Here is a 17994-nt window from a genome sequence, read left to right on the forward strand (position 1 = left end):
CCTAGACCACACAGGACATTATTAATATAATACACAGTTCGTAGTGTAACTGTTGTGCTTATAAAAATACCAAACTAATGGAAATAGATGGAGACAAACGGAATCTTGAGTTTATTTAAAAGTTTAAATCGCTAACACCCTCCTCGTAAAATAATGGTACTGACCAGTGTTTTTGCAAAGCATTATGGGTAACGTAGTAGTTGGGTGCATTCTGCTGTTTAAACACGCGGAGGCGCTGTTGAGACCAGATTCCAGTCAAAAAACGTTTTTTATATATACGTTTTATATATACTATATATATATATATATATATATATATATATATATATATATATATATATATATATATATATATATATATATATATATATATATATATATATATATATATTATGTTTAATATGTTGCATTTGTTCAAAACATTGAATTCAGCCTCCTTCAAAAAAGGTAATTATTATTATTGTGTCATTTTTCTGTGTTTGCTTTCTTAAATCAGCCTGGTTAAATATAGCTGCCATTTTCCTATTATTCTAAAACCAAAATGATTGTTTGTGTGACCCATATTCTGCATTATACAGAGTGCTAAATGCCTTCCAGACTAACAGAACATTATGTAACTAAATAAATAGAGTTTAGTTTATTTGAGAGAAAGCACCGTGCAAATTAATAGATACACATGGTTTGAAAAAAATAAACCATAATTAGACCAAGGCTATTTTTCATCAGCAGTCAGCGGCCAATGTGTTACAAAAGGCTTCCCAAAATACATAAAAGCGAAAACAAAATCAGGGCATGCAGTTTAAAAGGCTTCCTAAAAATACATCAGAGCAAAAACAAAAACAGGGCATGCAGTTTAAAGATTAGAGAAAGACAAACAGTGCAGTCGAAGCAATAGTTGCATATAGACCTATACATATAGAACGACAAACAGCAGGACATATAGATAGCAAACAGCAAAAAGATGGTTTAGTCCTAAATGTATTTGTGGTTTGTCATTTTATTTTACGCATGTACTTTAAAAAAATGTTTTATTCCATAATGACATTTGTCTGCTATCTCTAACAAGTAGGTGGAGACAAATCAAAAGAGAAGTTTGAGTTCTAAACTGTAAGTATTGTGATATTCAGCCTAATAAGGGTGTGAAAGACACTAATAATGAATAATTAACAAGTTCAGCAACAAGTTATGCGGCTTCCGGGTAGTAACAATAAAAATAAAGAAATATGAAAAAATGAATGTTAGGCTTTCAAGTGGCCTCTATCCTATATACAGTGAGTGGTTACTTATTAAAAACAGCCAACCCGTACATTTCCACCTGACACGGTTACATCCTTGGCTCTACCGCAGCAGCAGCCCGTCACCATGGCAACACTGCACGCTCAACAGTGTGGGTGCAAGAGGAGCACTTGTGTGACTTCTTCACCTCAGGTAACTCAGAAATACCAACTGAAATCATCAGCTCCGGGCAAAGCATAACCTAAAGTACCGGATCACCTCCTACCACAGCTTCAAGAGACACTGCTCTCCCTCTTTGCACAGAAATAGTGCAAGTCCAAAAAGTAAACAAAAATGTTTAAACCTTAAAGATGTTAGGACTATATGTTGGACTGCTGTCTACGGAGGACGAGGGTCACTAATGTGTCTGTAGTAGTAGTATGCTACCGATCATATGACGAGAACTTTATGCATTTGTATCCTTCTGATCCTTCTTTGAAGAAGAACAGGATGTATTTACATGTGCAACACATAACCAGGATTCTCCCAAACGTGCATGGGAACACGTTTAATATGATGAAGCGTCACCTTAGGTACAAACAGCATCACATTAGGTTTTCGTTGTGCAGAAAGAACAAATTGTTCCTCTACAGATTTAATGTTATGCTTATTTGCGATCCAACAGCACTTTCAGGGTATAGTGCCCAAAACTCATTATTGTTTATTTGGAATGAAGCTTGAAATTGATTTGTAAATGAAGAGGTGCGTTGTGCAAGTTGTGCGCAATATCTTTGAAAAGGTTACACGATTTAATTTTCATCAAACCATTTCACATATCCACTTGTATTAATATACAACTGCAGTTAATCCTTCAATTCATATAGATTATTAGATATAATTGTGTTACTGGTTGGTTGCTGATCTAATCAACATCATTTATGTGGCTGTTTTAATTGTCTTTACTTATGTCTTATGTTGTATCTTTATGTATATAGTGTTTGTGGCTGCATTTCCGTGTTTGCTCATGTGTTGTGCAGCCCATTGTGCTTCCATCTGATATGAAAGGCGCTGTATGAATACAGTTTTGCTTGCTTACTCACACTGTTCATGAAGCAGACTCATCAACTCATGCCTCATCTAGAAGGAGACAAATTATACGCGACAGACAAGAGAATGAATAAGATATTGAGACATATTTGTTATCCAGTCTTGACCTTTGTATTTCTTGTTCTAATTCATATTCTGAAATTGAGTTTATTCTACTGCAAGAAGTTGCAAAGAAGAACATCAACTTATTGCCGGAGATTTCTGTCCAGCCAGTAATTTATCTTCAGCAGCAGCACAGAAGACAAAAAACAAGTGAGCAGCTGGAAAAACTCAAACTCTGTATCCTCCTGCTGCACATAATGTTTTTTCTTGGAGGAAGATGTCGACCAGCTGCTGCAGGAGAGTCACAGTGACTCCAACTATAATCATTTTTGAAAGAACACCATGCTTCTGTTTCTCTTTCTCTTTTTTCTTCTTGAAGAGGATAACCATCAAGGCTTCCTCCTACTGAGATAACCACCTCACGGGAAGTATGAGCTGCAGCCATAGAGGGTGATGTTGTGGGCGTTTAATCCAACGTCATCAGCTCTGATGAGAACGTCACAGAAGGAATGCGCTACAGTCTGTAACAGGTAGATAATTGTTCTCTCAGGGTGATCGTGGAGGCGGATGAATCTTCTCCTTATTCAGGTATACTTACTCAATATGATATCAACTATGCTGCGTAACCTCGGTATTTATCTTTTTATACAGACATGTTTCAATAGTTGAGCATCAGCACTTTAATTAAATCATTCACTGCTACACTGAGAGGAAACATGAAGTCATTATCTCAACTAATTATTACTTATAGAGCTATGTTTTTAAATAACACTGAAGATTTTTCATACACAACACATTACTACAACATTAAAGTACAACATACATTCAATAATAATGATGCAATGATATAACACTATAACACTAGCAGTAGCCATTCAGCATTAGCAGGTTCGACGTAGATTCATCAGGTGGCCAGAATTATGACAACGTGGCTCCAGATCTGCTAACAAAATGTTTAACACAAGTTATACATATGTAATGTTGTGAGTACAACTTGTTACACTGCCCACATGTGGCTAAAAAAACTATTAATACATGTTTTTAGACCATTTTCATTGAACGTTAGCTGTTACTCATGAAGTACCTACCAACATATCTGAGTGATAGAAATGTTATTTATATTTGTTTGGTTATAGGGCTACCATTTTCCACATCCATACTTGTTTTCCACTGCTGGCTTCATCCATCCGAACAATGCCAGAAAAGTTGGGGTCCCTGACAACAGCTCACCCAGGGGCCTCAAACTGTAAATATCTATCATTCCTGGCATGTTTCAGAGCCCCCCCCCCCCCAAAAAAAACCAAAACATTCAGCCACTCCTAATCCCAACCAACATTATATCACAGAACAGGGTCCTTGGAGTTTGGGTGTTTTTTGCTCAAGGCCACATCAGCACGAGCCTTGAACCTCCCTGCTGCTGCAACAAACTAACTGTGAAATTGAACTATTCTCACAACCCCCCCCCCCATTACAGCCCCTCCAAGACCCCTGTTCTCTGGATTCCCAGTGTGGGGGCCGGCGGTTCGGCCAGTCTGTCTACACTCGCAGCCTCCATCACCACGGCTGCTCTGTTGTTCTCTCATCAATCGATAAGTGAAGGTGGGGTCTGTTCAGCGGGGCGTGGACCTTGGCTCCCAGCTGGAGTCTGTCGAGCGCTCGAGCGTCAAGACAGACAGAGGAGGACAGAAACATACCGGAAGTAAGAGGAATCTGCCTTCAAAATTAAAGCATGCGTGTTAGAAGACTCAGTGGTAACCTATAAGACTATTATTTTACTTTTGACATTACTACTGTGACAACTAATCGTTCCATTAATATTGATATGATATAGTTACAGTTATTAAACTGGGATGGACATTTTACACCGTAACTCTGACATTTAATAGACCAAACGATTAATCTAGAAAATAATTTGCAGATTAATCGATAATGAAAATGATCATTAGTTGCAGCCCTATTTGTAAGTCACTTTGTACAAATTGAATGTCATGAAAAGAAACATGGGTGACACATAAGTAGTTTCCTCCCCCATATTATGCTAAATAAAAAAATAATTGGTAAACAGCAGTTTAAATGTCTAATGTTAATGTGTCTGCCTATATTTGTCTAGCCCTGTCATAGGATAGTGACAATAGGGATATACAAAATAATATAATATATAATACAGAACAACAATTATTAAGTACAACTATTTAAAGGAGAGAGAGGCAGAGCTATCCAACTCTTTGCATCCCTGTCTAACTTACCATTTGTAAATACATGTTATAATAACATTATATTATACTTCATTTTATTATATTATATGTAATATATCGGTCTCCCTGCCCCCCCTGACAAATGTTGTGCGGTTGCTTTGTTATGTGTGTTTTACATTTGTATATTAATTTATTGAGGAATCATTTTCTTGTTATTCATATACTTTTAATGAGATTATCAAAGCCCATTTCATTCATATCATCAATTTAAGTAGGCTAATGTTTTTTTTAATGGTAATAGAATAAAAAATAACATTTCAGTACAGTTCATGACCCCCGCCCAGTTTCTATTTAATTTACCTTGCCAACTATTTTATTTTGAAAGCATCAGCCGGATGTGTCGGTGCGTGTTTCCGCTGACTTGACTCTAGTGTAAAAGCCTGGTGCGCAAGTGTGTATCGCTCTAGACTGGAGGGAGGCAGCTGTTGCCATTATTTTACCAGCCAGCTCAGATACATCAGCAGCTTCACCCTCCCTGGAAAAAAAAAAAGATGAGTCGGTCCACACCATCATAAACACACGAAACTGAAAATAGATTTTAAAAAGTTAAATCAATGGTACAGAAAAGTAGTATGTCCAGGACGCCTTCGACCTCAACCCAGGAGATCCAAATGGACATGTTCGACCATCATCCACAAACACAGGTAAGAAGCACAGAGCGGAAGAAATGTCGCGACAGAAAATTAAAAAAGACGTAAAGTCTCGTGCATTTATAGTAAAGAGGCGGTGCGATGACGGTGAAGCTGTTTCACTTCCGAAGATTAACAGGTTGTTCAGCAATTAAGTCGCCTAATTTGCCTCCGGGAGTCTAAAATGCTCGTGCACTGATTCAAACCTACATTTAATCCGATTTTAAGAGGAAATAAAAAAGGGATTATAGGTTCTAGTTTTTATGTTCTTTGCATTTATAATTTTATCCTCGGTCTTTATTTGTATTGGGTTTATTAAGTCTCCATATGTGTGTAACCATATGCGAGGATATGATGTAACGCTTGTTTTTATTGCTGTCCGCTCATTGGGTCCTTAAAAAAAAACCACGCCTATGTTTAATTAATCATTAATTAACCAACTATGATACATTAAATGTTGATCTGCCCTGCTGGAGGAGAGATTCATTTGGATTAAGATACGAAGTGTCAAGTTTTCAAACCTGTCAAGTAATTAATTAGCCATTTTTGTTTGGAAATATTCACCAACAACCTTAAAAAATCATCCTGGGGGAGGGAACTGTTCTGTCTCTCCAGTTACAATGTCATCTTTCAACTTTCGATGGTGTTTACCGCTACAAATAGGCTGTTAGGGAAGTGACATGATGTCGTGGGCCTGTTTAGTCATAACAGTTTAAATGGATGTAAAAAGAAATGATGAGAATATCTCGAACAACACACCCACGCCTGAGCTCAGTCATTGTCTCTCTGGAGAAGGGGGGAAAAACCAACACCTCACCACAGACAACCAACGCTTCAAACCATGCCAAGTCCAGCTCTCTCCTTTTCACTCCCACTCTTCCCAGCTCCTTCTCATCTCTCGCTTCCCCTTCAGCTCTCCAGATTCTTTACGCTTCCACGTTCAATGTCCTACTATCTCCCTCCTGCTCTCAACATCGCACCTCGTCCTGCCTGTTTTTAGAAATCAAGATCTTTATCTGCTGCGAGACTCTGGTGAGAAACAGATGGACCCCCTCCTTGTGCCAGGCAGCAGGGAATAGTGTGTTTGCAATGTGTTTGTGTGTGTGTGTGTGTGTGTGGCACCTCTGATCAATTAGATATAAAGTTCATGCAGACCTGCAGCAGGTCATGCTGGTAAATGTATTTATATCTCTGCTGTGGAGAGTCGAGCAGGGAAACGCGTTTCTAATATCCTGAAGGAGACGGTTTGAGTTTTCTACCACAGAAGAATAAAATGAACTGCGGGGCCGAGACGTGATCCAAATTCAGCGTCTGAGGGTCGCTTAGATTAAAGATTGTGTCTGTTGACCGCCGTCTGATTGCAGATCAGTCTGGATCTCTGTGAGCGGAGTAATGCGTGTAGCGTTCTAGGTGAAAGAGTGTAATGCGGTTTACATTTTACAGTCTTGATATTGTGCACCCCGCCACCTTTTCATTTGCATCCTGCCTTCTCAATGCACCCTCCAACAATATCAGTCCACTGGAGTACTTTTATCTTGCAGCACAGTGAACAAGCAACGCTAATACTGTAGAACAGCACTGATAGAAGGGTTAGGGTTATTATTATTATTATTATTTTGAATCTTCTTCCCTTTCCTGTTCTCCCGTCCTCTTTTTAATTTCTTTTAATTTGTATAGTGACAGTAAGTACTTTTCCACTGTCGCCCATGTTTCCACATATTCTGTCTCATTATTTCGCCTCCTGAAAGCGACACTTTGCAATTTAATAATTCCTCTTGCTTCAGTGATCCATTGTTTCTCAGTTAGTGTGTTTAAAGCAATCCAGTTTTTAATGATACCGCTTTTGTGACCGTACATAACGAGGGAAAGATCTTCATCATCCACGCTCCCTGCTTTTTCAGTTTAAAGCCCCCCAACACCCTTTTTAATGATACACTTAATCTGGGAGGATGTTTACCAACAGGAAGCCTCCCCTCCCTACTTCCTCTGGCATTTTCCTGCCCTTTGCTGACAGGAACTCGGCCCATCATGGCTCCGATCGTAGACGCCAATCTAAACACGCAGACACATCATGTTTAATGTAATTGTGAACTTGTGACAGCAGAGCAGACGTTTGTCTCCGCCACCATCAGCAGAACATCCTTCAAATAAGCTCTTTTTAAAACATAGGTCTTATTTGAATAATTTAGCTCTTATCTGTTACGATAACAGGTTATTTAACAGCTTAATTTCGGAGTTATCTGGAGGCACAGTAACATCTCCAGCGGGGCAAACATCCACAGTGTAATCGTGCTATCTCAGTCCGTTAGTTGCAAATGAAAACTGAGGTGAACATAAAACTGATTACTTAAACTGTCCATTGTCAACATTGGGGTTGTGCAGAACTACTCGCTGGTTCAACTTTGAGCGAACATCCTTCATCGTACACTGCTGGGGATAATAGCTGGCTGATAATAATTAGCTTTAGACGATATAGCTGAACTGGGAAATTTGTTTACAACCTGTTTGATTGTTTGGTCGTGTTGCACCCTTTAATTAGGATGGTGAGTAAGAGCAGATATTTGTATCTGGATATTATCTGGATAAGGTGAAACACTTGTTAAAACGGATCGTGTTTGAAGTGGGGTTGTAGGAGGTATTTATCCAGAGTCTCAGTAGATGATAGTTTGGAGAAACAGACAGGAGTTACGGCACAGACGCTAAACAATGCACTGCTTTGGAAGCAACAGCGAAACGTTTAGCCACCTAAAAGAAAGACCTTCCTAAAACACAAGTATCAGTTTAAGTGTATGCTATATTTCGAATGTCTTTACGGCTTTACTTTGCTTTGAGACAGCCTCTTTCTGACTGACGCTGTCATCCTTTTGTGTTATTGTGTGACTTTAGTAACCATTTCGATCACCACAAGTCACACAGTAACACAAACAAACCGACCAATCGAGGCAGCGGCAGCGACTCCTGTGATCCTGTGAGGTAAAAGATAAAATGACTGTTTTTTTCAATGGAGTCTGGTGGCGTTGAACTTTTATTAAGTTATGGTCATTTTAGTATTAAATCCCCTCTATGTTTACCTGTCGAGCTGAATGGGGATACTCTTGTGAACCTCATTGTGAAAATAAGTTAAATGAAGTTGATTGGCTACCCAACTCCATGTCTTCCTGCTGTCCACCAAATCTTTAAAGAACATGTCTAATTTGAAATCTGACCAGTAATACATGCAGAATATAACTATTTTCTCATGTATCATCACCTTTAACATTAAAGCCCTTAACTGCACGTGCAGATGTTTGCAACACAGTAATTGTTGTCGGGTGTATCACAGTTATTTGCTGTGGAACATCCTGCCGTGTATTCATCCGATCCATCAGCAGCAGTAAATCAAGCTTGGCACACGGGGCTGGATATAATATTTTTGCACTGCATGAGGTTTAATAGAAATTCAAATGGACTCCTGAGATCCATTTTTTGGAGAGGATTGTATAACAGATTTTATAACAGTGTGTTTTAATGTTCGCTGGTGTATGTTGGCGCCGGTGTAACAGGCGATGCTTGTTTAAAGTCACCTCAGTTCCTCGGCTTGCCCTTTCTTACATGATGTGACAGTGATAACAAAGTACCGAGTCGAGGAGGTCTCACTGTTGACAGGTCGTTAACCTGTTACTGTATCTCTCCTGCTGATCCAAGAACAGCCATACACCGACATGTGGACAGGTTTGAAGCAGCTGTTCGGTAATATTCAATGTTTACGTAGGTGTACGGAGTGTGTGTGTGTGTGTGTGCAGGAGAGACAAAAGCGATTGTGTGTGTGAACATTTGTGGATAAAGACAGACACCAAACAGTTCAGACGAATAATGTTTACCAGAGCATCCCTGCAAAGAGAATAGAAGGTACTATTTCTTACCTTGCAGGCGGCCATGGATTTCTATCCTTGTCAGTATTAGAGCTTTGTATCATTTAAAAAGTATTGATACCGAACGCAATACAGTTTGGTTGCAGATAACAGTACCTCTTTCAAACTGTCCTGAAATGAAAGAAAACCAATTACAAATACAACTAATTAATCCTTAATTGGTAGTTACAGCCACAATGAAAACTGTGGCTGCCAGGAAGGAAAGGAACACAGTATAATAACACGTATATCTGCGCAGCTGATAGGGTCTTTGAACGCAACACGTGATAGAAAAACAGGGGGCATCCGGATTTGAACCGGGGACCTCTTGATCTGCAGTCAAATGCTCTACCACTGAGCTATACCCCCTCTGATGGATGCAGGTAAAATACACAAATCCTAATCCTCCTATCTCTGTTCTCAAAGCTGTCAAAATATCTTTCAGTACGAGATTATTGTGAACAATATTTCACGACAGCAGTAACATGTGCACATTCTGTATGGTAATCTTCCATGGTTATTTCTAAGCATCATCTTAACCAGCACGCTGAAAGAACCCGTGCTTAGTCTCCTGATGAGCCTCCAACAAATGTGATTAGTCGGGATTGTGTAACCATGGCAGTGTGGGCAGGGTGGCCTCCGCTCAACCCGGATAGGCCATTTGCCAGGGGTCTGCCAATCAGATTACAAGGTCCCAGTTTGCATCAGAACATGAAAAATGACAAGCAATGAAGGCTGTTGGTGCACACGCTGGACACATTTAATGTGGTCGACTTCCTCTCCAGTCTGGGACTCGTGCTGCTTTATCTCTGATCATATTCACAAGCTTTGCCAAATGTTTTCTCCGAGATGTCAAGATCAATTATTATGGAGCAACTCAATTCAACTTTTTGTGTTTTTGTCTTTCTTTCCAAATCCTCCCTTCCCCCCCCCACCCTGCCCTTCAACCTCTCCATTTCCAGGGAAAGTATGGCAAGAGGAAGAGCCGATTTAAGCGCTCAGACGGAAGCACCTCCTCTGACACCACCTCGAACAGCTTTGTCCGACAGGTAACATTTCACACTTAATCCTTCCTCCAGACTGCTAATCCAGGTGCTAGACGCAGCTTAATTTTATTTAATGAAAAATCATATGAAAGTTTAATGGAGTCAAAATGAGGTCCTTAGTGCGGGGAATTCAGCAGCTCCATATAATTAGTCATTTAATTATTATGTTAGACTTTGAATTGTTCTCTCAAATCAAACTTTTTCAGTCAATCAAAGTAAAAGTAATCATTAACACTTTTGATGATTAAGTAATCATTTAAGTCACGTGTCTCTGTTTTCATCATCTTTGCTTAATTAAGAAACTTGCTGGCTCTTATGATAAGAGGAAAACTGATCTTATTGTAAAGTTTAAAGGGTTTCATTTGCCCCACTGTTATTACTACGTCAGTTTTCAAGTTTTGTTTCTCTGCTACGTCGCAGTTCTGATTCTTTCACCGTGAAATCCTGAAGGCGTATCTTTTCCTCTTCACCTGTGTGTTTGTCACAGGCAGCCCACATACTGAACTGTATGTCACACACTGGAATGGCTGTGACTACAGATACGCATATATATTGTCACAGTTGGAGCTGAGAGACATCAGCAGAGATTCCTCCGGATGGTGTTAGACTCACCCCCTCTGTCAGAAGGAACTAGTAAAACCTGGATCCGCATCATTTTTCCGGCTTTGTCAGACAGGAACACTTCCTGTCGTCTGGGAGTTTAGGAGGCGGGGTTAAAGCATCACATGCTCACAACCCGTGCCGCGGTCCTGTGTCCTGCGTGGCAGCTAAATGAATCCTTCTTTTTCCATCTGACCTCTTCATTTGTGAGAGGAAATGATTTGCCCCGTGCTGAATGACATTTAACTTTTCAGTACTGGTGTTGCTCTAGAAAAAAATTAAGAAAAAAGAATCCCGTCGCTGTCGGTGAACGCAGGGAGCTGAACTCTCCTGTGGTTTCTAAAGGTTAGCTGCATCCTTGCCTACACACATTACCCATCCCACTGCCTTGTCCTTCATTAACTCTGTGACTCTGCTTGCTGAAGGACCACGTGCTCTGGGGCCTGCAGGTTAGGCAGGATTCATAATCTCTCACACTGTATAAGGAACTCATTAGCTGCGTAGTAAGGATGATTTAACACTTCCTCAGATAAATGCCCTCCCCTGTCTCATGCTGTTGCACAGCATTTCACTCACCAGTGGAAGCAGCGGGGATTTAAACAGTTGAAATGCTGCACGTAAACCAACAATTGATTTAGTAAATGATGGGAGGGCAGTTTCTGAAACCCTGTTAAGGTTTTAAAAAAACAAAACTGGCTTTAATCAAAAAAGAAGCGTGCAGGCGCCCTATAGGTTTTTGTACATATGGCCTTTTTTAGCCTCTCCTTGAATAACTCAAAGCAGAGCCCTGTTTAGGCTTTACAGCACACCTACGCGAGTGCAGACTCACACACACACACACACACACACACACACACAAATACACACACACACACAAATACACGAGAGCCACAATCAGCCAACGGTAGAGCTGGCTGGTACACTCAGCCTGGTTTCCATGGCAACCGGACCACTGAATCTCCCTCAGTGTGCAGGCACAGTGGGATGGAGAGACGAAGGAGAGGATGTTTGGATGGGTGTGTGTGTGTGTGTGTGTGTGTGTGTGTGTGTGTGTGTGTGTGTGTGTGTGTGTGTGAGCGCAGCCTACGTGTTTGTGCAGTGCTGGTTTGTGTGTCGAGTTCAACAAAAACACACTGCGTCTCACGTCAGAGACGCTGCCTGCTGCTGCTGCTGCTGCTGCTGCTGCTGCTGCTGCTGCTGCTGCTGCTGCTGCTGCTGCTGCTGCTGCTGCTGCTGCGTACAATAGTTAACGTGTGATGTCGTTCCAGGAGAATGTGCTGAAAAAAAAGATTTTTACTTCAAATGTTATATTTGCTCTGTTCGAAATTGAATCAGTTGTGTGTTTTTATCATTACCAAGGAGAACACGCGCACATGCTCGTACTGTACACTGTAGCGTTATAACATGAACTCAGAGGGGCTGTCATGATGAACACACAACAGCTGTGTCCCAGTTCAGTGGCTTGATCAAGAACCACAAAGGATATCCTTCAATAGGTCTGAAGACTAAAACTAGTTCATTCAAATAGCAGAGAAAGTGTAAATACCTCCTAAACTCCTTCATACCAGCGTTTATATAACATGATGCAACATTTCACCAAAACATAATGGATGAGTAGATGAAATCAATCGTAATATTAAGCATACAGCATTAACTTAACTCCTCTGTAACACCCTGTAATCAACTATATATACGATCGAGCCTCTAAATTAGAATACAGCAACAACAGCTCAATTTAATCATCAACTCAAACCTGTTGTTTTCCACGAGGTGTCTGCAACATCCTCGGTGCCCTTTTAAACCAAATGTGCAATCTGCGATCTGCACCAAGAGATCATTAGCGCTTGTGTTCATTTCAGCAAATCTTTGCAAACGTAAGCACAGATTGCAAGTGGAAATCATTTGTGAAACAGGATGCGTCTACCATCTTCCATCTGCATGTAAGCAGTGCTTGCAAATTGCTATTGTAACCAGAATACAGAGAAACATGATTTTCCCTCTGTACTAGAATGTGTCTTGGCTTGGCTGCCATATGTGAACGCTTTCGGGGGTTTAGATGCTGAAGAGAGACGATCAATCCCCTGTCAGTCCTGATGTATGAATCCCAGCAGAAGCCCAGTGGCTGATGTGTCTGAGCTGGTGGGTCTGCTCACAGCTCTCCATGTTTTCCCCTTCCCCAGCTGACTGTGTTGCCATCAGCTACTAATACAAGAGAGATGGTGGCTGTCAGGTGTGTTCATTGTCTCAGAGGTCGCCCTCTAGTGGACACCACCCCTCCAACCACACCTATCTGCCTGTAGACCTTCCAATTTATTACAATATGCTAGTTTACATAGTATACGTTTTTAGCCTAAAACATATAGATGCCACCTTTTAGTCGTGTTATATTTGATCCTTGGTCCACCGTTACATAAACAGGAAATGTGTTTACAATTTAGCCTATGTTGTGCACATCATTTTATATTCTCCGTCCTGGGAGAGCGATCGTAAAGGAAGTGATATTGGGCTATATAAATATAATTAAGTATACTTGTTGAATGTAGAAATGATTTAAGTTTGCAGGAGCACAGTTTATGCTACATTTATCTGATTACTGAATCCTTATAAACAGAATCATATTGATTCTGGATTTTGTGAATATAAATTGAATGAAATTGGGACATCAAGGCCAACATTCAGCCGTGATCCCTCCTCTCCTTTATCCGGGAGAGAGACAGAGAGAGGGGCTGGGAAGAATGAGGTCAGGTCAGAGGCCGAGAGGAATGAAGCAAGTAGAGAGAGAGAGAGAGAGAGGGGAGGGGGGTTTCCCTGGGCACTGCCCCAGCCCTCTCCCACGTCAGTCAGGGCATTGAATGGCTGACGGCTGCATACCAAGCCTCCTTCTGAGTCTCGGTGCGTTCATGTCCCTGTTTCTGACCAGCCAGGGCTAAATATATTTCCCCAGTTTGCAAATGTAGCACAAGTCCTGCAACCCGACCCCCAACCAGCTTCAGCTCCCTTCCTCTACACAAGGTTCACGTTCCTCTGGGTTGTGGAGGTAGGGGGGTGGGCGTGTGTGTGTGTGTGTGCGTGTGTGCGTGTGTGTGTGTGTGTGTGTGGGGTTGGAGGTTAAGAGAGCGCTCTCCTGGTTTCACACATACTGGCTCTCCCTCCTATCACACACACACACACACATACACACTACACTGACAAACACACACATGTACACTTCTGCACTTGACAAGCTAACAGACAGATACTCACACTAGTTACCGCTATCTCTCACACACACATATACACACACACATAACTCTGTCTGTGGACTCCGCCGTTGCCTCCTTGGTTTGCCGTGGTGTGGCGAGCGTGGCAAGCGAGGTATGGAGAGGACTGAGAGGATTCAAAGGCCCTTCATGGTAAGAAGGATCTGGATAAGCTTTTTGCTGCGTCTGACTGAACTGGAAGCAGTTTATGTGTGAGTTTCTCTGTGAGCGTGTGGATCTGGCTCGAGTTTTGAAAGTTCAGCAGACACTTTTGAGATATGATGACAGGAGAATATAGCTTGTGGCTCGTGTCCTGATAGCGCTGTGCCTCCTGGTCTGCGGCTTTCTTTGCTCTTCTGAGTGTGAGTCCATTTTGGGCCGGGCCACAGCTGCTGGAAAGGCGCTGCGGTTTTAATTAGACTTCCAGTCCCACCGGTTGCTGCTATGTGCACTGCCTGCACTGTGGCCATTTCAGGGGGCTTCTTTCACTGCCGTCCCCCTGTCCCAAACAGGCCTGGGCTGGATCTTCATTATCTTGTTGCACTTGGCTGTGCTAGGGCTAATTCAATTTCATTTTCTTTTCTTATGGTGGTGATTAGGACTGCAAATAGCAACATGTTTTTATTTATTGATTAGTTTAATCTGTCAGTTGTTTTGCGACTATCCCTTCGTCTATAAAGTGTTAGAAAAGGATTTATTCCGAGCGTCCAAGGCGATGTCTTCAAATGTCTTGGTGTTTTTCACCTTACAGTTAAAAACCCAGAGATAATCAATGTATAATTACATAAAGCAGGAAAGAAACAGCACATTTACGTAGCTGGAATCAGTCAACATCTGCATTTTTGTTTAATAAATTGCCTTAAAAAACGAATGAGTTTTTTGTAATCCGTTCAGAAGTAATAATTATATGATGGTATGAGTACAGACGCGTTAAAGTATTTAAGTTTCTGATGTAATACATAGTCACTTCCATCTCTTCATATCAGGGCTGCGACTTATTATTTATTGTTTTCATTATCGATTCATCTGCCAGTTAAGTTCTCAACTGATTGTTCAGTCTATACAATGTCACAAAAAGTGTCCATCACACTTCTCCAGAGAGCAAAGGGACTTATTTAAGTTGCTTGTTTTGTACAAATAAGAATCCAAAACCTAAAAAGATGCAATTTACTATCATAGACATCAGAATCACAAAATGATCACAATGTTATCATTTTCAGCTGTATTAAAATATGATTTTTCATATATTATGCATACCATGACTAAGGCTGGTTACGCTTTGATGAGATAACTTTTATTTTTTAATTTAGGCAATATTCTTGTACAGCTACTTGTGTTAACACAACATTAAATCACTGATTAATTGAGAAAGCTGACATATTTCACTAAAGGGGAAAAAAGGCTTTGTAGAAAAACATGTTCATATTCCCCAAATAAGACATTAAGAAGTGTTGCTATTAGGAAAGGAGTATGAATACACTCAGGTTGTTGGCATTAGAAACGATTCCCAGCCCTAATCATGACTTAAATTGAGAAATAAAAGATATTGAGACTTCCACCGTATCGCCTCAGCCCTAATTTCATTCCTGAAATGTATTTTGAATTTATTGAGATTGACTGAAAGTAATTCCTAAGCAGCAACTTGTTACTGGAGTCCTTCTTCTGCTTATTTGTGAAAATGTGGATTTCTGATGAGTTCAGTCCATGACTCATCTGTTTCGTTATCTCCACTTGTATGGACCTGTATACAGCCACCGGCCCCGAGCATCTGACAGGAGCTCTGTCCTTTGTGATTCCTCACGTTGTACATCTGTCTGTTTTATGAGACGTATTTCCCCTTTTTAGTCCAGTTTTCTTTCCCGTACTTGTCTTCCCTGAGCTCATTCTGGATGTGCTGTGAATACACATTGCAGCTCGACTAATAATGCATTCTGGTTGGCTCTCAGCTGCCTGAAATGAGACGCTGTGTTCTTCTTCTTCTCTGAAATGTTTAATGACAGGGGCCCGAGGAATTGAGAGATTATATTTCATTTTCCCGCTGTTTTCCGTCAATTTTATTTGATCGCCCTCATCTGAGCGGATAAGTAATGATATATTTGTATCTGTTTAATTATTGGGGCAGCGGTTTGCTGTGTGTGTTAGCTCACTTCTTAGTCATTGTGAAGTCTGACAACACCTGCTGCGAGGCTCCTGTTGTTCATGGCAGGAGCAGAGTCAAATCTTTAAGCTCTGCGTTGTTATCTGACATAAGAACAGGAAGGTTTTGTTTTGTTGAGCTGTACGTATACCCCAAATGAAATTCCCTTTTGTCTTGAAACCATTCACAAGCGGGCCGTTGCATCAGAAGAAACGATGTTAACTCATTTCCCTGCTTTTCAACCCTCATTATTCAAAGCACTTGTCTTATGCCGGCCCGCCCTCACCCCTTATTCCATTACCCTCCTCTGCTCTGTTGCTCTCGTTTCCCCCCCCCCCTCCATTTATTCAATATCAATGCTAAGGAGGTGTAAATTCATCACAGTGGCAGCCACGGAGCAGAAAATGGAGAAGGAACACAGTCGGTTAATTTTCAGAATAATTACTTAGTTTCACCTCTTGCACCTTTCTTGTTTTTTACCCTCTCAACCTTCTGTGATCTGTGACAACTCAGTCGGGCTTTTCCACTTTCCTCATTCTTAGCAAACAAACACTAATACGATTGTGTCGACTGTATGTTTAGTTGATTTAATTCACTATAAAAAAGCCACAACGCACCACTTTAAGTCTTGTGATTAACAGAGAAGTGCTTATAAGTTTCTTTAAAAACATTAAAAAATGATTAATCGACTAAAGAAATCAAAGCCCGACAGTCCTACAATGCAGTTTGTATTTTAACAACTAGATTTAAAAGTTCACTTTGTTTGTCTTATTAGTGAAAACATGGATATTTCCTTTGAACAAACTCCCAAAAGGCCACAATCCTTGCTGTGTTATCCTCCAAGCTATTGACCAGGCTGTGGCCTCACAGCTGTAACTCACACAAAGTGAAAACATCATTGATCACCTTTTGAAAAAGCTTTCATGCAATATCCTCATCACTGATTTCCCTTCAGTGGGGGAAGAAGTACTCCGATCCTTTACTTAAGTAAAACAATACTTCAGTGTTACAAGTGAAAGTGCTGCATTCAAAATCTTACTGATGTAAAAGCATCAAAATATACTTAAAGTACCAAAAGTAAAAGTACTCATTATGCAGAATACCCCAAAAATCTGATTAATATTACAAGAAAAAGTTGTATTACAGAATTATAATTATGAATGCATTAATAACTCCATGACATCTTTTGCACGTCTGTCCGTCTTTGCAGAGGGATCCCTCCTCTGTCACGCTGCAAGGGTCTAAGGACAGAGGGTGTCGTATGATGTACAGATCGTAAAAGGTGTTATTGGTGATATTGGGCTATATAAATAACATTTGATTGGATTTGATCACCTTAATGTTGCAGCCGGTAAAGGTGGATCTCATTTTAATTACTTCATATACTGCTGGCTAGTTTAAATGTGTGAGATATGCCAGAATAAAACTTAAAACATTGAAACAATGAACTAAATAATTAAAATAATACAACATAATTTATTAGTTCATTATATTAAATATTAATAATCTAACTCTGTAAATGTTACTGACTGATTCATAAGTCTTCATCCTATCTTCTTTCTGATGCAGCGCTCACTGGCGGCCTGTAATAAGCTGCAGAGATGGTTACTATGACACTACTCGGGCCTCCAGTCTGGCACGGCCAATAGGAAAGCAGCTCCGCCATCAGGTGGCCTGTAGCTATTTTGAACAAGAGCTGTATGTGAAGTGAAGCAAGCAGCTAAATTAGAGACTCAACCTAATGGCATGAGAGGAGAAGAATAAGAAGAGAGTGTCAGCAATGGAAAAGTGGAGGAAATGTACACAGTCGCTCGCTCCATCTTTCAACGTGTTC

General features: G+C 40.6%; 1 protein-coding gene and 1 non-coding gene across 6 annotated transcripts in view; one reads left to right on the forward strand and one right to left on the reverse strand.

Moving 5' to 3' along the window:
* Window positions 1-5053: 5053 nt before the first annotated feature.
* Window positions 5054-17994, forward strand: part of cacnb1 (calcium channel, voltage-dependent, beta 1 subunit) — a 30481-nt gene continuing 17540 nt past the window's right edge. For 2 of the 5 annotated variants that reach the window (XM_029436946.1, XM_029436947.1), the window contains exons 1-2: window positions 5054-5263; window positions 10101-10187. In XM_029436946.1, coding sequence (XP_029292806.1) covers window positions 5174-5263; window positions 10101-10187 — 177 coding nt within the window. In that variant the 5' untranslated portion in view covers window positions 5054-5173. The remainder of the gene's footprint in view (window positions 5264-10100; window positions 10188-17994) is intronic. The other 3 variants (XM_029436943.1, XM_029436944.1, XM_029436945.1) reach the window with 2 other exon arrangements.
* trnac-gca (transfer RNA cysteine (anticodon GCA)) lies at window positions 9436-9507 on the reverse strand. Its single transcript has one exon. It is a non-coding gene; the product is annotated as a tRNA-Cys (tRNA).

The sequence above is a fragment of the Cottoperca gobio genome, chromosome 8 (genome assembly GCF_900634415.1).
Source record: "Cottoperca gobio chromosome 8, fCotGob3.1, whole genome shotgun sequence".
Lineage (NCBI taxonomy): Eukaryota > Metazoa > Chordata > Actinopteri > Perciformes > Bovichtidae > Cottoperca > Cottoperca gobio.